Below are 22,496 nucleotides of genomic sequence, written 5' to 3'. Positions count from 1 at the left end.
GCAGCAGAAGAGGCCGAGGCGGCAGCAGCAGAATAGGCCGAGGCGGCAGCAGCAGAAGAGGTAGCAGGGGGAGCCTGAGCGACTTCCTTGTTTTTAAGGTGTTTACTCCACTGCAGTTCATGCTTTGCATGCAGGTGCCTGGTCATGCAGGTTGTGCTAAGGTTCAGAACGTTAATGCCTCGCTTCAGGCTCTGATGGCACAGCGTGCAAACCACTCGGGTCTTGTCGTCAGCACATTGTTTGAAGAAGTGCCATGCCAGGGAACTCCTTGAAGCTGCCTTTGGGGTGCTCGGTCCCAGATGGCGGCGGTCAGTAGCAGGCGGAGTCTCTTGGCGGCGGGTGTTCTGCCTTTGCCCACTGCTCCCTCTTTTGCTACGCTGTTGGCTCGGTCTCACCACTGCCTCTTCCTCCGAACTGTGAAAGTCAGTGGCACGACCTTCATTCCATGTGGGGTCTAGGACCTCATCGTCCCCTGCATCGTCTTCCACCCAGTCTTGATCCCTGACCTCCTGTTCAGTCTGCACACTGCAGAAAGACGCAGCAGTTGGCACCTGTGTTTCGTCATCATCAGAGACATGCTGAGGTGGTATTCCCATGTCCTCATCATCAGGAAACATAAGTGGTTGTGCGTCAGTGCATTCTATGTCTTCCACCGCTGGGGAAGGGCTAGGTGGATGCCCTTGGGAAACCCTGCCAGCAGAGTCTTCAAACAGCATAAGAGACTGCTTCATAACTTGAGGCTCAGACAGTTTCCCTGATATGCATGGGGGTGATGTGACAGACTGATGGGGTTGGTTTTCAGGCGCCATCTGTGCGCTTTCTGCAGAAGACTGGGTGGGAGATAATGTGAACGTGCTGGATCCACTGTCGGCCACCCAATTGACTAATGCCTGTACCTGCTCAGGCCTTACCATCCTTAGAACGGCATTGGGCCCCACCATATACCGCTGTAAATTCTGGCGGCTACTGGGACCTGAGGTAGTTGGTACACTAGGACGTGTGGATGTGGCAGAACGGCCACGTCCTCTCCCAGCACCAGAGGGTCCACTAACACCACCACGACCATGTCCACGTTCGCGTCCCTTACTAGATGTTTTCCTCATTGTTATCGTTCACCACAACAACAAAAATATTATTTGGCCCAATGTATTGTATTCAAATTCAGCTGGATATAAATTTGAGGCCTAGTATTTAGGCGCTGGGTGACAGGTATGGGTTTAGTGACAGAATTAGACTTGGAAATGCACAGTAGCGGGTGTGTGAAGTTATTCTGAATGACCCTATGTGCACCTTCAATATGATCTACACTTTTAGGGATAGATTTCAAATAGCTCTGATACAGCAGAAACCACTAAATTTTGAAATTGCTAAATTGGGAATTGTATTTCAACCCAGAACAAGAAATGTGCTTGAACGGACACTAAATAACTCGCCCAGCTACAGCACTAACGACAGATTTAGCTGGATATAAATTTGAGGCCTAGTATTTAGGCGGTGGGTGACAGGTATGGGTTTACTGACAGAATTAGACTTGGAAATGCACAGTAGCGGGTGTGTGAAGTTATTCTGAATGTCCCTATGTGCACCTTCAATATGATCTACCCTTTTAGGGATAGATTTCAAATAGCTCTGATACAGCAGAAACCACTAAATTTTTAAATTGCTAAATTGGGAATTGTATTTCAACCCAGAACAAGAAATGTGCTTGAACGGACACTAAATAACTCGCCCAGCTACAGCACTAACGACAGATTTAGCTGGATATAAATTTGAGGCCTAGTATTTAGGCGCTGGGTGACAGGTATAGGTTTACTGACAGAATTAGACTGGGATATGGCCAAAAAATAACCACACTATTGATGGTTAAATGCACTTGGTGTGACAGCTTGACAAACCACACTACTGAGGGTTAAATGCACTTGGTGACAGGCGCAGCTTGCCCCTGATGTAGTATATGGCCAAAAAATAAACAGACTATTGCTGGTTAAATGCACTTGGTGTGACAGCTTCACCCTGATGTAGGATTTAGCCAAAAAACAACCACACCATTGAGGGTTAAATGCACTTGGTGACAGCTTGCCCCTGATGTAGTATATGGCCAAAAAATAAACAGACTATTGCTGGTTAAATGCACTTGGTGTGACAGCTTCACCCTGATGTAGGATTTAGCCAAAAAACAACCACACCATTGAGGGTTAAATGCACTTGGTGACAGGCGCAGCTTGCCCCTGATGTAGTATATGGCCAAAAAATAAACAGACTATTGCTGGTTAAATGCACTTGGTGTGACAGCTTCACCCTGATGTAGGATTTAGCCAAAAAACAACCACACCATTGAGGGTTAAATGCAATTGGTGACAGGCGCAGCTTGCCCCTGATGTAGTATATGGCCAAAAAATAACCAGACTATTGCTGGTTAAATGCACTTGGTGTGACAGCTTCACCCTGATGTAGGAATTAGCCAAAAAACAACCACACCATTGAGGGTTAAATGCACTTGGTCGCAGCTTGTGCTAGCACACCACAAGACACAAAATGGCCGCCGATCACCCCAGTAAAAAGTGACTGACAAACGGTCTGGGCAGCCTAAAAACAGTGAGCAATTGAATTTCAGCAGCTCAATGATGCACAGCTGCAGATCGATCGATCAATCAAGTCCTTTGGAGGAGTTAATCTGCCTAATCTCGCCCTACTGTCGCAGCCGCAACCTCTCCCTACGCTAATCAGAGCAGAGTGACGGGCGGCGCTATGTGACTCCAGCTTAAATAGAGGCTGGGTCACATGGTGCTCTGGCCAATCACAGCCATGCCAATAGTAGGCATGGCTGTGATGGCCTCTTGGGGCAAGTAGTATGACGCTTGTTGATTGGCTGCTTTGCAGCCTTTCAAAAAGCGCCAAGAAAGCATCACAAAAGCGCCAAGAAAGCGACGAACACCGAACCCGAACCCGGACTTTTACGAAAATGTCCAGGTTCGGGTCCGTGTCACGGACACCCCAAAATTCGGTACGAACCCGAACTATACAGTCCGGGTTCGCTCATCAATTATTAGTGATCACTCCTCTCCATACTGTGAAGGAGATCACTGCATATAAATATAGTGGTCTCCTCTGCTGATGAGCAGGCGATTGTCGGAAGGAATGCTTCCCAAAAATGCCTTCTGTGTCGTCCCGTGCAAAGGGACCTATACACAGCAGGCTATCTGAGGCAAAGCTGGCAAAGCTGCAGGAAGAGAGCAGCAGCAGCCTGAACCAATGATGAGACAGGGGGTGTGTTTCAGACTACCTTAGGCTCCCAGTAGGCAAGTTAAAACTGTAGTCACAGATCACAGCTCTATTCAAACGCAGCTTAGATAAAAACAGCCCAGCAATAATCAGTGAGGAAAATAATAGCAGGTAATTATGGTCTACAGGTATGCATAATTTGAAAGTTCACAACTAGATGTTACCATGTAGGTTCCACTTTAACTCTTCAGTAAATGCTAGTTAAACTACTTCCATTGTCCCAATAAACTATGGGCCAGATTTATCATTAGCTCAAGTCAAAAAAAAAAAAGTCGCAAATTTTTGCGCAATCGCTAAAACTGCGCAAACATTTTTAACTTTTATTGGCTCTGTGCTATGCTCGCCAGTTTTCTGAAAGTGGGCGTGTTTTCTTATGTAAATTAATCTCTAGACAGGTTTACTATTGCGACAATTTAAAAAAAAGTCAAAAAAAATGGTGCAATTTCACTCCAGTGAGGACCATGCTTATCTTATGCGACTTTTTAGGCTACTTTCACACTTGCGTTCGGAGCGGATCCGTCTGGTATTTGTACAGACGGATAATGCAAACGATGGTTTCCGTTCAGACGGAACCGTTTGCATTATATTTCACTAAAAAAGTCTAAGTGTGATTTGTATTCAGACTGAACCGTCCAGACTTTACATTGAAAGTCAATGGGGGGCAGATCAGTTTGAAAAATGCACCATATTGTGTCACCTTCGAACGGATCCGCCCTCATTGACTTCCATTGCAACTCTGGACGGATCTGTTTGCCTCCGCACGGAGCGTTCAGGTGTCCGCCTGCTAAGAGGAGCGGAGGCTGAACGCTGCCAGACTGATGCATTCTGAGCGGATCCGCATCCACTCAGAATGCATTAGGGCTGGACGGATCCGTTCGGGGCCGCTTGTGAGAGCCTTCAAACGGAACTCGCAAGCGGAGCCCCGAACGCTAATGTGAAAGTAGCCTTAATAGAACATGCGACTTTTTAGTAAAAACTTGTGACTTTTGTAAAGCCGCTTACTGAAGGATAAACTGCTACTGTCAAACCACATTTATCACAGTATTAAAGGACCATTAATAAATCTGACTTAGCCAAAAGTGACTTTGGACATATGTAAGGCTACTTTCACACTTGCGTTCAGAGCGGATCCGTTTATATAATGCAGACGGTTGATCCGTTCAGAACGGATCCATCTGCATTATATTGTAAAAAAAATTCTAAGTGTCAAAGTAGCCTCAGACGGATCCGTCCAGACTTTACATTGAAAGTCAATGGGGGACGGATCCGTTTGAAAATTGAGCCATAGTGTGTCATATTCAAACGGATCCGTCCCCATTGACTTACATTGTAAGTCTGGACGGATCAGTTTGCCTCCGCTCGGCCAGGCGGACACCCGAACGCTGCAAGCAGCGTTCAGGTGTCCGCCTGCTGAGCGGAGCGGAGGTCTAACGGTGCCAGACTGATGCATTCTGAGCGGATCCGCATCCACTCAGAATGCATTAGGGCTGGATGGAAGCGTTCGGGGCCGCTTGTGAGAGCCTTTGAACGGAACTCACAAGCGGAGCCCCGAACAAGTGTGAAAGTAGCCTAAAAGTGGAGTAAGATGTAAGTGTAATGATAAATCTGGCCCTATTTCCTATCCCCTCTGTTTTCTAAGAAGCAGCACAAACACAAGCTTTGAGCTACTACCTAATAACAGAGAACGTGACCCATCTTCATACTTTTGTGAAAATCCCAGGCTGTCACTCTCATGTGTTGGTAGCAGTAATGCTTATGCACATCCATGTGTTCTTTCTTGAAATGTTAGAACAATTCTATTCAATCTTCACAATATCTTTTCACTTTCATCTGTATGTAGTGCAGTCTATAACCCTGTAAATTTAGAAGGGAGTTTAAAGTTTTTTTCTGTCATGTTGAACATAGTGTGAGCTGTAGGCAGCATGTTATAGAGCAGGAGGAGCTGAGCAGATTCATATATAGTTTTGTGAAAAAGTTTCACACATTTAAATTACTGCTTATTCTAGACTTTGAAGTCAGGGAGACGGTCCTATCAGTGATTGTCAGCCTTCCCTCTATGACTGTGTATACAGATATAGCTGTCAGTCACTGATAGGACCGTCTCCTGGACTGCAAAGCTCAGAATAAGCAGGGATGTAAATAAGCAAAATACAACTTGTGCTGAATCTTTTCCCAAAAAACTATATGAATCTGCTCAGCTCCTCCTGCTCTATAACATGCTGCCTGCAGATTACACAGTATTTTCATGGTGACAGGTTCCCTTTAATGTTACATTCAAGGGTTTTTATTTCATGTAAAGGTGCCCATATACATAAGAGCATCTGGCAAATATCATGGTAAAGAAGGGCCAGGCCTGGTGAACTGAAACATGTCTTGGCAGCAGTTCCTTCCCTTTTCCCTGTGTACACTTGGCTGAGTGAAGCATGCATGTGCATGAGGGGGTCTGGAGGAATATCTCTCATCTGAATGAGTGATCGTTCTGTAACTATTGAAGGTGTATGAGCACCTTAAGACATTTATGGCTTATTAATAGGATAAGGAATGAAAGTCTAAATGGGGAAGGTCCTGCTGCAGTAAACCCTGCTACTTGGAAGAATCACTAAAAAGTGCCAATGCCCCTCAGGGAGATGATACTCTATTTCTGTCCAAATGCCTGGTCTTGGCAACCTTCTGTTAGAAAAATATGTAAAAAGTATCCTGGGAACGAATACTCCAGCTATATAGACTTGCAGCCAGTTTTTCTATTGTTTCACAGTAAAAAAGTCACTAGTATACGCATCTGCATCTGTAATCTCGATCTGCAGGTTTTCAATGCGATGTGGGAAGATCACAGAAGCAAGTAAATCAAGAAAGTGGAAAACCGCGCTGCTTGACACACTTCCTCCCTTCTTGGTACGGGTTACAAAAGGCACGGGGGAGGATCTGCAAGGGGTATACCCGAGGATCCCTCCTCTCTCCAACACTCCTGTGGGTAATTAAAGGTCGCAACAATAGTGAAGCCCAGACTGCCACCGTCACGTGCAAAGATTTATTGTACTTACAACAGTATCTCTGATAAAACGCATAAAACAATGGTATGCACACCTTGGTGCAATACCCACAGAAGTGTTGGAGAGAGGAGGGATCCTCGGGTATACCCCTTGCAGATATTTCCCCGTGCCTTTTGTAACCCGTACCAAGAAGGGAGCAGGTGTGTCAAGCAGCGCGGTTTTCCACTTTCTTGAGTTTTTCTATTGCTATCTGCTCTTCTGCTCTCTTGTTAGTGACTCCATCGGACCAGAGCACCGCAATCTAGTGGCATCCCTAATAATAATGGTAATTGAGCTTATTTCTGGACGACCACATCATTTCAGCCTAAGAAGCTATCTAGCATTGAATTAAAATGTGAATTTCTGGGGGGTTTTATTCCTTTTTACAACAGCTCCCCTTTAAATAATTATTTTTGTTTCTGCATATACAAGATACTGACTAAAGAAGAGAATGCTGGGGGGCACATAAAAGTTATTTCAGCTGTTATGGAACTACAAATACCAGCATTCACTGGCATCAGCGGCCACAGACATTCACTTTGTCACATGCCAATGGAAAATCCTACTCTTTCACTTTCAAGTGAATGCAGTCCAAGGTTTGGTAAGGTTCTGAATATTCATTTCACACTTAAGAAGTTAATGAATAATTCTAGCTATGGCTGTCGAGCATATGACTGGGACCATTTAGGAGCACGATGAAAGAAACACACTGCTTCTTTAATTCCAGGGCAGTTATTTATCACCCTCTGCCTTTGATAAAGGAGAGAAAAGTTGGCACAAGAAATGGCACATGCGGCAGCAGGGTATGTTGATCAAAGGAGCTAATAGAAGACAACCCTTAGATCTTTGGAAAATATATAGTAATCCTGCTAAATGAATTCATGCTTAGCTGTGCCCTTTGGTGCTTTCTCTCTTGGCCAGCTGTAACCCGAGTCGAGGCATTGCCACCTGCTTGACAGACTGGAACTGCATGGCCCTCTTGACTCACCCAGAAAAGCAAATTGAGGGCGTAGAGCAGGCAGCGCAGGCACTTCACCGAGTCCTCTCTGGCCATTGTGCAATCTTGCAGGAGAAAGCCCCATCCTTTCACCACTTCATCCTCTCCAGGGACTACCGCAGATTCAGAGCACTTCAAAAAGGAAAGAGGAGGAAAGAGATTAACTTGCAAATAGTAAAAGTAATCCCAACTAAAGGCCGTGACTATGACTTGTAGTACATGAAAGACAAGATCATTTTTTCCATAACAGGGCCTAATGCTACAGCATACCCCAGACAGACAATATAAATGGAACACCATGAAGATTTGCACATCAATTATTATGCAAAATGACATTAAAACAAGTAAAAGACTAAAAGGTAAAATAAAAAGTATTTTATATATCACATACTCAAACAGAACATGCAAAGAAATGCATTTTCCAAATTTCACTTGGATTGTATTTTGAATATGAATGTGATCATAATAAAGCTCTACATCTGCTATACAGCAATATTCTGATTTAATAGTCAAGTAGGAGAGATTTTATAATAAGCATGCATGGCGGAGGTGAATGCATGTCAGCTAACAAAAGCGCTAACGCTGGGTTCAGACCTGAGAGTTCGCAATGGAGCGCTCTGTATGCGCGATTGTACGGGCGTTTGCAATCGGGCATACAGAGACAAGCGAACGCCCATTGTCGCGCGTTCCCGCTGAAGTCTATGGACGGGAACGCGTGACAAGACGCCCCAAAGAAGCTCATGTACTTCTTGGGGCGTCGGGCGTTTTACAGCGCGATCGTACACGCTGTAAAACGCTCAGGTGAGAACCATTCCAGTAGGGAATCATTGGTCCTTGCCTGTTGAGCGTTTTACAGCGCGTAGGAACGCGCTGTAAAACGCTCAGGTCTGAACCCAGCCTGAAAGCAAAGCTGCTAGAATTTGCATTTTGAGCACTTTTCTTTTAGTATTACCAAAGTACATCAACTATTTAGTGTATGTAATTTGAAAAAAGGTGTGTTACGTTAAGTTGGGAACACAACAAAACAATAAATTTAAAAGTTTGTGTGGTCAGGTACATACTGTAATTCTGTATTTCTCAGAGTTAGGATGCTGAGGCCAAGTTCACACCAGTTATGTGATCAGTTATTTCCACCGGGTATTGTGAGCCAAAAACAGGTGTGGGTCAAAAACACTGGATACTTCCCTTCTAGCTTGTCTCCGAGTAGGCTTCACTCCTGGTTTGGGCTCGCAATAACTGATGGAAATAACTGACCAAATAACTGAAGTGTGAGCTTGGCCTAGGCAGGGTATCACACACAGAGGTATTAAATACACAAAGAAGACTTTTCAGTTCATTTGTCTCCGGGAAATTAGTGTAAAATCAGAAAGGATGGAGCTTATATGTTTCTACTTGCCCACAGGACAAGATACTACCTCCATGAGTGTTAACAGTAGCCTAAGGCCGCTTTCAGACGAGCCAGTGTCACGCTCCAGACTCGCAGCGCAGCACCCATCCTAACCTCCCAGCACTGCATAGCATTATATTGATTTATGATGTTATGCAACCCTTTACAGTTCTGGAATGTATTGGATAATACAGACAGCATTATGCCAGTGTTATCTAGTACATTCCAGACAATAAATCGATATAATGCTATGCGACCTTGTCAGTGCTGGAAGTTCAGGAGGAGTGCTGCGCTGCTAGTCCAGAGGGTGACACTCACTTGTCTGAAAGCGGCCTAAGGGTGTTTTTGCTGCAGTTTTCCTGCACCTTTGCATTAGCAGCATTTTTTTTGCACCTGCATTTTTTGGTACATTTTTGCCGGCTCTAGATGTTTGCTGAAGGTCTATTGGAAATAAGAAATGCGGGACAAACAACTATTTATTTTGCTCTCAGTATTTCTTTTATTAGGAAGCATTTTTTTGCCTTTGTGGCTTCTCTTGAAAAATGGAGCAAGCTGTAGCTCTTAGTGGCAGAAGTAAGCCAATCTGCCACTATTTGCAAAAACAAAACACCAAAGGCCCCTTTCACACAAGCGAGTTTTCCGCGCGGGTGCAATGCGTGATGTGAACGCATAGCACCCGCACTGAATCCTGACCCATTAATTTCTATGGGGCTGTGTACATGAGTGTTGTTTTTCACGCATCAGTTCTGCGTTGCGTGAAAATCACAGCATGTTCTATATTCTGCGTTTTTCACGCAGCCCTGGCTCCATAGAAGTGAATGCGGATGTGATGCGTTTTTCACTGATGGTTGCTAAGAGATGTTGTTTGTAAACCTTCAGTTTTTTATCACGCGGGTCAAAAACGCATCAAAACGCATTGCACCTGCGCGGAAAAAACTGAACAACTGAATGCAATCGCAGACAAAACTGACTGAACTTGCTTGCAAAATAGCGCGAGTTTCACTGAACGCACCCTGAACGCATCCGGACCTAATCTGTCACGCTCGTGTGAAAGAGGCCAAAGGATCCAGACACTACATTTAAGTGGATGTCTCATCACACACAACCTTTGAGAGGCTGAAACAGCTAAGGCTACTTTCACACTCGCGTTTGGTGCGGATCCATCATGGATCTACACAGACAGATACGTTCAGATAATACAACAGTCTGCATCCGTTCAGAACGGATCCGTTTGTATTATCTGTAACATAGCCAAGGCGGATCAGTTTTGAACACCATTGAAAGTCAATGGAGGACGGATCCTTTTTCTATTGTGCCAGATTTTGTCATAGAAAACGATTCCCTCCCCATTGACTTACATTGTGTGTCAGAACGGATGGCTCAGTTTCGTCAGACGGACACCAAAAAGCTGCAGGCAGCGTTTTGGTGTTCGCTTCCAGAGCGGAAAGGAGGCGGAACAGAGGCAAACTAATGCATTCTGAGTGGATCCTTTTCCATTCAGAATGTATTAGGTTAGAACTAATCCGTTTTGGACGACTTGTAAGAGCCCTGAACGGATCTCACAAACGGAAACCAAAACGCGAGTGTGAAAGTAGCCTAATATTGCTGTGTAAAAATTCAGGTAGCTATGTATGAAATGTAGTATAACATGGCAGCCATTCAGATAAATGTTCACCCATATAAAAAATTATTAGAGTTTGCCAGAGGAAGATCAATTGCTTGTCAGTGCTTTCTGCACTGGTTTATAGAGGGATTCCCAAGCAGTAGACCTCCTTTATGATGGACTGGTGTGGCACTGATGGTGCCACCCATTCATAGGACTATTTCCATCTTACACATGTATGCCATATCCACAGGATATGGCAAAAGTTCATAATAGTAGTCAGTGGGACCTTTTCTTATTAACCACCCCAGCCCCCCTAGCTTAAACCCCCTTAATGACCAGACCACTTTTTACACTTCTGCACTACACTACTTTCACCGTTTATTGCTCGGTCATACAACTTACCACCCAAATGATTTTACCTCCTTTTCTTCTCACTAATACAGGGAGTGCAGAATTATTAGGCAAATGAGTATTTTGACCACATCATCCTCTTTATGCATGTTGTCTTACTCCAAGCTGTATAGGCTCGAAAGCCTACTACCAATTAAGCATATTAGGTGATGTGCATCTCTGTAATGAGAAGGGGTGTGGTCTAATGACATCAACACCCTATATCAGGTGTGCATAATTATTAGGCAACTTCCTTTCCTTTGGCAAAATGGGTCAAAAGAAGGACTTGACAGGGTCAGAAAAATCAAAAATAGTGAGATATCTTGCAGAGGGATGCAGCACTCTTAAAATTGCAAAGCTTCTGAAGCGTGATCATCGAACAATCAAGCGTTTCATTCAAAATAGTCAACAGGGTCGCAAGAAGCGTGTGGAAAAACCAAGGCACAAAATAACTGCCCATGAACTGAGAAAAGTCAAGCGTGCAGCTGCCAAGATGCCACTTGCCACCAGTTTGGCCATATTTCAGAGCTGCAACATCACTGGAGTGCCCAAAAGCACAAGGTGTGCAATATTCAGAGACATGGCCAAGGTAAGAAAGGCTGAAAGACGACCACCACTGAACAAGACACACAAGCTGAAACGTCAAGACTGGGCCAAGAAATATCTCAAGACTGATTTTTCTAAGGTTTTATGGACTGATGAAATGAGAGTGAGTCTTGATTGGCCAGATGGATGGGCCCGTGGCTGGATTGGTAAAGGGCAGAGAGCTCCAGTCCGACTCAGACGCCAGCAAGGTGGAGGTGGAGTACTGGTTTGGGCTGGTATCAAAGATGAGCTTGTGGTGCCTTTTCGGGTTGAGGATGGAGTCAAGCTCAACTCCCAGTCCTACTGCCAGTTTCTGGAAGACACCTTCTTCAAGCAGTGGTACAGGAAGAAGTCTGCATCCTTCAAGAAAAACATGATTTTCATGCAGGACAATGCTCCATCACACGCGTCCAAGTACTCCACAGCTGGCTGGCAAGAAAGGGTATAAAAGAAGAAAATCTAATGACATGGCCTCCTTGTTCACCTGATCTGAACCCCATTGAGAACCTGTGGTCCATCATCAAATGTGAGATTTACAAGGAGGGAAAACAGTACACCTCTCTGAACAGTGTCTGGGAGGCTGTGGTTGCTGCTGCACGCAATGTTGATGGTGAACAGATCAAAACACTGACAGAATCCATGGATGGCAGGCTTTTGTGTGTCCTTGCAAAGAAAGGTGGCTATATTGGTCACTGATTTGTTTTTGTTTTGTTTTTGAATGTCAGAAATGTATATTTGTGAATGTTGAGATGTTATATTGGTTTCACTGGTAAAAATAAATAATTGAAATGGGTATATATTTGTTTTTTGTTAAGTTGCCTAATAATTATGCACAGTAATAGTCACCTGCACACACAGATATCCCCCTAAAATAGCTAAAACTAATAACAAACTAAAAACTACTTCCAAAAATATTCAGCTTTGATATTAATTTTTGGGTTCATTGAGAACATGGTTGTTGTTCAATAATAAAATTAATCCTCAAAAATACAACTTGCCTAATAATTCTGCACTCCCTGTAGAGCTTTCATTTGGTGGTATTTCATTGCTGCTGACATTTTTACTTTTTTTGATATTAATCAAAAATGACCGAATTTTTTGCAAAAAAATGACATTTTTCACTTTCTGTTGTAAAATTTTTCAAATAATACTACATTTCTATATACATTTTTCTCTAAATTTATTGTTCTACATGTCTTTGATTTTAAAAAAAAATGCAATAAGTGTATATTTATTAGTTTGGGTAAAAGTTATAGCGTTTACAAACTATGGTGCAAAAAAAAATTATTTACACACTTTGACTTGTCATGTTTCCTGAGGTTCTACAATGCCCAGACAGTAGAAACACCCCACAAATAACCCCACTTCGGAAAGTAGACACCCTAAGGTATTCGCTGATGGGCATAGTAAGTTCATGGAAGTTTTTATTTTTTGTCACAAGTTAGCGGAAAAGTATATATATTTTTTTTTTCTTACAAAGTCTCATATTCCACTAACTTGTGACAAAAAATAAAATTTTACATGAACTCACCATACCCCTCACGGAATACCTTGGGGTGTCTTCTTTCTAAAATGGGGTCACTTGTGGGGTATTTATACTGCCCTTGCATTTTAGGGGCCCTAAAGCGCGAGAAGTAGTTTGGAATCCAAATGCGTAAAAATGCCCTGTGAAATCCTAAAAGTACTCATTGGAATTTGGGCCCCTTTGCGCACCTAGGCTGCAAAAAAGTGTCACACATGTGGAATCGCCATACTCAGAAGAAGTAGGGCAATGTTTTTTGGGGTGTATTTTTACATATATCCATACTGTGTGTGAAAAATATCTCTGTAAATTACAACTTTTCACTTTTTTTTAATACAAAGTTGTCAATTTACAGAGATATTTCTCTCACCCAGCATGGGTATATGTAAAAATACACCCCGAAACACATTGCCCTACTCCTCCTGAGTACGGCGATACCACATGAGTGACACTTTTTTGCAGCCAAGATGCGCAAAGGGGCCCAAATTCCAATGAGAACCTTTAGGATTTCACAGGGCATTTTTACGCATTTGGATTCCAAACTACTTCTGCGATGGGGGAACTACTGCACGTGCCACCGTACCAGCTTCAACTGCCCTTCTGGTGCTCGCCACTTCACCATGTTCTACGGCAGTGCTGGTACTAGGTCCAGGATGGGCTGCGCTGCTGGTGTATGCCTCACCACGTAATCCGACAGCGCCAGCACCACTCTGCTGCCCTTGAAGCGGACCCTGCGCAACCTGTGGTCTAGCAACACGGGGCCAGGTACGCCTAGTGGTTTTAGGGACCTCAACCTCAACTTTGGGTCAGACTGCCACTGCTTTCTACAGGTTCGTATTCTGACCTGCTGGATTCGTCAGATGAGGGTTCCCATTCCTCATCCGACTGGGTCAGAAGCCTGTAGGCCTCTTCAGAAGAATACCCCTTCCTTGCCATTTGGTCAACTAAATTTAGGGGGTATTCCCTGAGACTACCCAAGAAAAAAAGCAAGCCTGTCTTACAAATGGGAGGCTAGCGAAGTACAGGAAGCCGCTGTGATCGATAAAAAAAATATCAAAACTGTATTTTTTTTTTTATCGCCGCAGCGCTTGTGTAGTGATAAAAAAAATAAAAAATTGTCACTACGGTGGGGCAGGCGTGGGTGAACGCACGTGTGGGCGACCGATCAGGCTTGATTGGGCAAACACTGCGTTTTGGGTGGAGGGCGAGCTAAGGTGACACTAATACGATTATAGATCTGACTGTGATCAGATCTGATCTATGTAGTGCTTGGTGTACTCGCTGTGATCTGTGCTCTCTGCTGGGACTAACCAACGAAAAGGACCCAGCAAAGAGCACAGAAGCCATTTAACACATTATATTTATAAATATAATGTGTTATATGGCTGGTGGTTCGTTATTTTAAAAGTCACCAACCTGCCAGCACTGATCATTGGCTGGCAGGCTCGTGACCAACTCCTTGTGCGCCTTTTGCCGACCCGCGCTGCGCAAAAGATATATATGCGTCCAGGAGGAATAACCCGGCCGCCCGCAGGACGCATCCCTGCGTTAGGCGGTCGGGAGGTGGTTAAAGAGGCTCTATCAGAATCAACCCTATTAAACCAGGCATAGTGCTTGTTAGGGCTTATCATGCCTCAATGCCTTTCTTTTGTCTGTATGATAAACAGCTGCAGAGATATATGCACTTTTAGTCATATGTAAATGAGCAGGTTGGCGCACCAGGGGGCGAGCTGAATCCTTGGAGCACTGCCTTGTAACACCCCCTGTGCTTTGGACACTCCCTTCTCCACTTGATTGACAGGGCTAGATATCAGCATGCTGAGGGAAGAGTTGTATCCTTGAGCTGTGTCCTAGCTTGTAGATATCATATACACTATGTACTACAGCCTTACCATAATGGGAAAAGTGGATTTCTATGCTTTGAAAGCTAAGGCTACATGCACCCGACCATATGTGTTTTGCGGTCCGCAAATTGCAAATGCCATCAGTTTTTTTTTTTTTTGCAGATCCATTGTAACAATACCTAAAACGGACAAGAATAGGACATGTTCTATTTTTGGGGCGGGACTAGGGAAAGGACATACTGATGCGGACAGCACATGGTGTGCTGTCCACATTTGTTGCGGACCCATTCAACAAACAACGTTCGTGTGCATGTAGCCTAACATACATATTAAGAAATCACTGAAAAAAAGATAATAGTACATTAACAAAATAGATGCAAGCATTATATATGGACTAAGCCCTGATGTAATAAAATCTGAGACTCTTAGGCCTCATGCACACGACCAATCCGTTTTTTTGCAAGAATTCACAAGAAACGGAAGCCGCCCGTGTGCCTTCCGCAATTTGTGGAATAGAACAGGCGGCCCATTGTAGAAATGCCTATTCTTGTCCGCAAAACGGACAAGAATAGGACATGTTCTATTTTTTTACCAGGGCTACGGTACAGAGCAACGGATGCGGACAGCACACAGAGTGCTGTCCGCATCGTTTGCGGCCCCGTTGAAGTGAATAAGTCCGCACCCGAGCCGCAAAAACTGCGGCTCGGATGCGGACCAGAACTACAGTCATGTGCATGAGGCCTTAGCCAATATATTTTGATCAAACATACATACAGACGTGGACAAAATTGTTGGTACCCTTTGGTCAATGAAAGAAAAAGTCACAATGGTCACAGAAATAACTTTAATCTGACAAAAGTAATAATAAATTAAAATTCTATAAATGTTAACCAATGAAAGTCAGACATTGTTTTTCAACCATGCTTCAACAGAATTATGTAAAAAAATAAACTCATGAAACAGGCATGGACAAAAATGATGGTACCCCTAACTTAATATTTTGTTGCGCAACCTTTTGAGGCAATCACTGCAATCAAACGCTTCCTGTAACTGTCAATGAGACATCTGCACCTCTCAGCAGGTATTTTGGCCCACTCCTCATGAGCAAACTGCTCCAGTTGTGTCCGGTTTGAAGGGTGCCTTTTCCAGACTGCATGTTTCAGCTCCTTCCAAAGATGCTCAATAGGATTGAGGTCAGGGCTCATAGAAGGCCACTTTAGAATAGTCCAATTTTTTCCTCTTAGCCATTCTTGGGTGTTTTTAGCGGTGTGTTTTGGGTCATTGTCCTGTTGCAAGACCCATGACCTGCGACTGAGACCAAGCTTTCTGACACTGGCTAGTACATTTCTCTCTAGAATTCCTTGATAGTCTTGAGATTTCATTGTACCCTGCACAGATTCAAGACACCCTGTGCCAGACGCAGCAAAGCAGCCCCAGAACATAACAGAGCCTCCTCCATGTTTCACAGTAGGGACAGTGTTCTTTTCTTGATATGCTTCATTTTTTCGTCTGTGAACATACAGCTGATGTGCCTTGGCAAAAACTTCGATTTTTGTCTCATCTGTCCACAGGACATTCTCCCAGAAGCTTTGTGGCTTGTCAACATGTAGTTTGGCATATTCCAGTCTTGCTTTTTTATGATTCGTTTTCAACAATGGTGTCCTCCTTGGTCGTCTCCCATGTAGTCCACTTTGGCTCAAACAACGACGGATGGTGCGATCTGACACTGATGTTCCTTGAGCATGAAGTTCACCTTGAATCTCTTTAGAAGTCTTTCTAGGCTCTTTTGTTACCATTCGGATTATCCGTCTCTTAGATTTGTCATCAATTTTCCTCCTGCGGCCACGTCCAGGGAGGTTGGCTACAGTCCCATGGATCTTAAACTTATGAATAATATGTGCAACTGTACTCACAGGAACATCTAGTTGCTTGGAGATGGTCTTATAGCCTTTACCTTTAACATGCTTGTCTATAATTTTCTTTCTGATCTCTTGAGACAGCTCTTTCCTTTGCTTCCTCTGGTCCATGTCGAGTGTGGTACACACCATATCACCAAACAACACAGTGATTACCTGGAGCCATATATATAGGCCCAATGGCTGATTACAAGGTTGTAGACACCTGTGATGCTAATTAGTGGACACACCTTGAATTAACATGTCCCTTTGGTCACATTATGTTCTGTGTTTTCTAGGGGTACCATCATTTTTGTCCATGCCTGTTTCATGAGTTTATTTTTTTACATAATTCTGTTGAAGCATGGTTGAAAAACAATGTCTGACTTTCATTGGTTAACATTTATAGAATTTTAATTTATTATTACTTTTGTCAGATTAAAGTTATTTCTGTGACCATTGTGACTTTTTCTTTCATTGACCAAAGGGTACCAACAATTTTGTCCACGTCTGTATTACCACTTTATTCACAAGCACAATATATGATTATAAAGACAACAGTAATATGTATTAGCTTTCTAAGGGCAGAAAAACAATAGTCCTCAATATGACAAGGCTGTAGACTTGGAGGTAAGTGGTCAGCCTGCACATAGAGATCCTAGATTTGAATCTTGGGAGACTTTCAAATTTTTTTTTTCTTCTGATATTTTTTTCTCTCCCTCATTTAATCCATAATAAAAGGCTACAGCTTTATTATGTTGAGAATAATGTTTTTTTATGCTTAGACAGCTAATACACATTGCTGGTTTCTTTATAATCACATATTGAGCGGTCAATAAAAACACATTTCTCTGCAGCTGTTTAGCATACAGACAAAAGAAAGGTATCAATTTAAATCAGCATGATGAGCCCTACCAGCCAATATGTCTAATTTCAATGGTTTAATAGGGTTGATCATGCTGAGAGCCTCTTTCAGCGGTTTGCCCTGATTTTTTCTGCAACTCATGCAGACTTTATGCACAAACCAGGATAATACACAAGCCAAGCACAACAATCCGTACAGAGATGTCTGAGTATTATGTATTGATAAAAAGTTTATAAAAAAAAAAAAATAGAAATAATGTCATGCTACGATTCTGATTATTAAAGGGCTTCTGTCACCCCACTAAACTAATTTTTTTTTTTTTTTTGGGTACTTATAATCCCTATCCTGCGATATAGCTATACATTATGTTATTAATCATTTTCGTTCTGTAGATATGTAAAAAAACTTACTTTTATAATATGCTAATAACCTGTCTACCAGCAAGTAGGGTTGCTACCTGCTGGTAGCAGCCGCAAAAAAACGCCCCCTCCTCCTGTTGATTGACAGGGCCAGCAGCGATCTCCTCCTCCGGCTAGCCCTGTCAGCATTTCAAAAACGCGCGCCTGTGTTGATTCGGCGCAGGCGCTCTACTTGCTGGTAGACAGGTAATTAGCATATTATAAAAGTACGTTTTTTGACATATCTACAGAATGAAAATGATTAATAACATAATGTATAGGTAAATCGCAGGATAGGGATTATAAGTACCCCAAAAAAAATATATATGAGTTTAGTGGGGTGACAGAAGCCCTTTAAATGTTATAATAACGATTATTCAGATTCACTCCATTCACAAAGGGAAGGTCTGAAGAGCAAATGCTCTTAACCCTATAACAGCCTTGTTTTGCGCAAGGCCGTAAAAAAGCTGCCAAAGAGGTGAATCTGAACGAGCCCTATACTGTGCCTCTATATGTTTGGCATGCTCCCTCAGACTTTCACACCATAAGTATATAACAGTGCAACAATGAAAAGTTTTGCTGCTCACTTTAGTTGATGCCCAGTTATGTCCACATTTTCCATAAATCACTAGACAACACTGAAGAAAATAGGCCACCAATGCTACAAAACGTTGTCAGTAAGTAAACCCTTCCATGAGCATTCGTGGTAAGATGAATGTAATCAGAAAACATTGCAGCAGACCATTATATTTAGCAGGAAGTACATGTAAGATAAAGTTCACAGGACGCCGGCTTAGATTAACCACTGGGTGAGATTTTCTGCTCTATATAGTTATTGTCTCATTTTACACAGGAGGGAGGATGCATATAGTAGTTGCACATTACCACACATGCTGGGGATACAAATGCTAAGAAAAGGAATATACTAAATATTAACCACTTCCTGCTGCAGAAATTTTCCATTTTTTTGTATTCTTTTGTTCTTGGGCATTCCAGGAGCCATAACATTTTTATTTTTCCATTCATGTAGTTATATCAGGGCTTGTTTTTTTTCAGAAAAAGTTTTATTTTCTATTGGCACAATTTAAACCGAATCTCCCATAGTTTTATGGGTTTTGTTTTTATGGTGTTCCTTATGAGGTATAACTGACCTGTTAACTTTATTCTCTGGTTCAGTATTATCATAGTGATGTCACATTTTTTAATGTGTTTTAATACTTAAAGAAAAAACTTTCAAATATTTTTTTTCTCTGCATCGCCATATTCTGACCCCTTAAACTTTTTTATATTTACATCAGGCTCATTTTTTGCAGGGTGACCTGTAGTTTTATTGATACCATTTTGGGGTGTGTATGACTATTATTACTTTTTATTCAATATTTTTGGGGTACTTGAAGCGATCAAAAACTGCAAAATTTGCCATTTTCATTTTTTGTCCCCATTACGCCATTCACCATGGGGGATACATATTTTCATATTTTAATAGTACAGGCATTTTCGGCATGTGGCAATACCAATAATCTTTGGTTTTTTTTTAGAATTTTTAAAACCTTTTTTTTCACACTTAGTTTAAGTCCCCCTAGGGGACTTTAACATGTGATCCTCTGATCGCTTCTTTCATAAACTGCAATGATTTAACATTGCAACCTATGAGAGACTCACCAAGTTCCTATCAAGCCCTGCTCAGTACAGGGGTGCCATTCTATCCCTGGGGGCGCAGCACTCCCAAGAAAAGACTGTTCAGATGCTGGGGTCGCAATTGACTATATCTTCTGTAAAGAACAGCAGGCACCTGGCTGCTATGCTAAGAGAGCGCCATCTTTAAAAACCTGACATCCAGCGTACATGTACACCCAATGTCAGAAAGGAGTTAACATGCTAAACTTAAAGGGGTTATCCAATTTCTCAAACAGCCCCCCCCCCCCCCCCCCCCCACGTGCCTGGCCCCTCACAGGTAATATACTTACCCCGCTCCGCTGCTGGTCCCAACACCGCCGCTGCTGCTTCTCCCTGTACACGGATGAAAACCTCCGGTGCCGGGGGGGGGGGGGAATCAGCCAATGGCAGGCGGGGACCAGCCTCCCTAGCATCACACAACTCAAATATGGAATAAAATATAGAATGTCAGATATTTTATAGATCATTTATTTATTGGCGGTACATAATACAATAAAATCATCTAAGAACTGTTGCTATGTACAATTCGTGTAAAGTCAGTTGCAATTATGAAAATGTAAATAAATAAAAACATAGTTAAAAGGGATGCAAACGGTATGGCTAACGTTCAGCCTATACAGCTAGATAAATATAATACTTTCATTGTATAAAATACCCCAATGTATACGCTTTGTTAGGTTTGAGAAGCAGGGCAGCGTATGGTATTCTATACAGAACAGAAGGAATCCAGACCTGCCAAACATCACACGTCTGACACTGTTATGGCGTACCCTTGCATGGTAGAATTCTGTGGGTAGGTCACACTATGGGCCAGATTTATCATGACTCTGACAGCTCACTCCACTTTCACATATGGCTAAAGTCAGTTTTAGCCAAGTCAGATTTATGATCGGCCCTTTAAGACTGTGATAAATGTGGTTTGACAGTAGCAGTTTATCTGTCAGTAAGCGGCTTTACAAAAGTCGCGCGGCTTTATGAAAAAGCTGCATGTTCTATTAAAAAGTCTCGTAAGATAAGCATGGTCCTCAGAGTGAAATTGTGCATTTTTTTGGAACTTTTTTGCGACTTTTTAAATAGTCACAATAATAAATCTGTCTAGAGATTCATTTACATAAGAAAACACGCCCACTTTCAGAAAACTGGCGAGCATAGTGCAGAGCAGAAAAAAGTCGCAAAGTTTTACGTAAAGATTTGCGACTTTTTCACTCCATTATTCTGACTTGAGCTAATGATAAATCTGGCCCATATCTGTCTGGATACTTTTCTTAGATATATAGATGTATATGCCTGATGTATGAACCGAAAGAATATGGTGTGAACTCAGACTAAGGGCTCATACACATGAACGTATTTTTTTGCCCTTTCCATTTTTTTTGCAGCCTACATCCGGAACAATTCACTTCAATGGGACCGCAAAAAACGGAAGTGTGTATTCAGTGTCTGTATGTCCACATGGTCGTTCCGCCCAAAAAATAGAACATGTCCTATTATTGTTTGCTTTATGGACAAGGATGGGACTGTTCTATTAGGAGACGGCCATTCCGTTGCATTCCGCAAAATGCGCAAAGCACGCGGACGGTATCCAGCGGATCCGCAACGTGCGGACTCCAAAGCAACAAGGGTCGTGTGCATGAGCCCTAAAAGCCACATTTTGTATCTGGCACTAATAACAATCCACAATTAAAAAAAAAAAAAAAAAACACAACACCAAAAACACACCACATAACACAAAGACATTAAAAAACAACCTGGTCCATAAGCAGAAATTTCTAATTCTCTCATCAGAGTGTTAAATTTAAAAAAGAAAAAAACTTTATAGACAGAGAGATGCCTCGCCGACACTGACAGCATGGCATGTGACAGTCACAACAAGTGTCCAGCTTAAAAAACAAAATGAAGCTTTTTATCATAAAAATAATATATAAAGATTAGTATTACAAAAACAATAAGACAATACTGGGCACACGCAGGAACGTGTGGCACTACAAAAAGTAACATAGCGCTGTGTGACATATTGATGAAGAAATGATAGTAACATGAAAAAAGACATCTGTCCATCCAGATCCTGCAAGCGATGCACCCTTCTTCTTATTAGTGAGGGGCTAGCGGTGTACAGTGTAATATAAGTATATGCCATTAAGGTGACACATCACATACAGGGGTCTCCCCTGTGAATTTCTCTAAATGACGGATATTAATGGTGGACTATAATACTGCACGCTACATAAGGAATACACAGCATTACACAGATGTTACCATACATGGCGCAGCACATGCATCTCTTCATGCCTACAGTACATATATATCATATGGCATTTCCCACCACATACAACCCCAGAACCCTTGAAGAAACTTTCCAGAGGGGGGCTAGCCCAAGCAAAGCCCCCAGGAGAAGTGACAGTTACCTGAAGGAGGCATGTGCTGCTGCTCAGGAATGCTGGCTCCCTACAAGCTCAGACACTTCTGCAGGCTGCACTGAGCGCTCATTCATTAGCTAGCAACCCAATCCGCCATGGACATGCAGGGACTGGCAGAGGAGTTTGCCACTGTCTTCTACTGGGTGACAGCTTGCCAGCCTGCTCCTATACAACTGTGCATTACCTTCCGAGAGCGCAGAGGACACTATGTGCTTCTCCCCATGTGCTGAAAGACGCATCTCTAGCCTGAAGCGCACGGTCTCTTCCTGTATGTAGCAGAGCGGCCCCTGTGTCCCGCACAGCTCTCAGCTGCTCGACCCCGCGCATGCGCAGCCGGCCTCCCGCGATCATTGTTGGGTCCTGTCAGACATTTGATAACTGCTAGGAATAACTCACCCCAGAATTCATGCCTCTAACTGGACGCAGGACGAGTTTCCCACAGCCCTATTTTCACAGGCATCACAATACTGACTAGAGACTTCCAGGAATAGCTTTCTAAATAGGTCCAGTTTACTTTTGGCTGAGGGTATGGTGCTGGGATGATGAAATTCCTGTCAAAAAAATGTGAAATAAAAATAACACAAGGAAGTCATCACTTAAAT

At 42.8% G+C, this 22,496-nt stretch overlaps 1 protein-coding gene across 1 annotated transcript in view; it reads right to left on the bottom strand.

Moving 5' to 3' along the window:
- Positions 1-22,223, bottom strand: part of TSPAN12 (tetraspanin 12) — a 221,132-nt gene extending 198,909 nt beyond the window's left edge. Inside the window, exons 1-2 of the mRNA XM_044276988.1 lie at positions 22,079-22,223; positions 7,300-7,440 (exon numbers count right to left, since the gene is read on the bottom strand). Of these exons, the coding sequence (XP_044132923.1) occupies positions 7,300-7,365 (66 nt within the window). The 5' untranslated portion in view covers positions 7,366-7,440; positions 22,079-22,223. The remainder of the gene's footprint in view (positions 1-7,299; positions 7,441-22,078) is intronic.
- Between the last annotated feature and the right edge of the window lie 273 nt (positions 22,224-22,496).

This window comes from Bufo gargarizans, chromosome 2 (assembly GCF_014858855.1).
Source record: "Bufo gargarizans isolate SCDJY-AF-19 chromosome 2, ASM1485885v1, whole genome shotgun sequence".
NCBI classification, from domain to species: Eukaryota; Metazoa; Chordata; class Amphibia; order Anura; family Bufonidae; genus Bufo; species Bufo gargarizans.
This window is presented reverse-complemented; position numbering and strand designations above follow the sequence as displayed.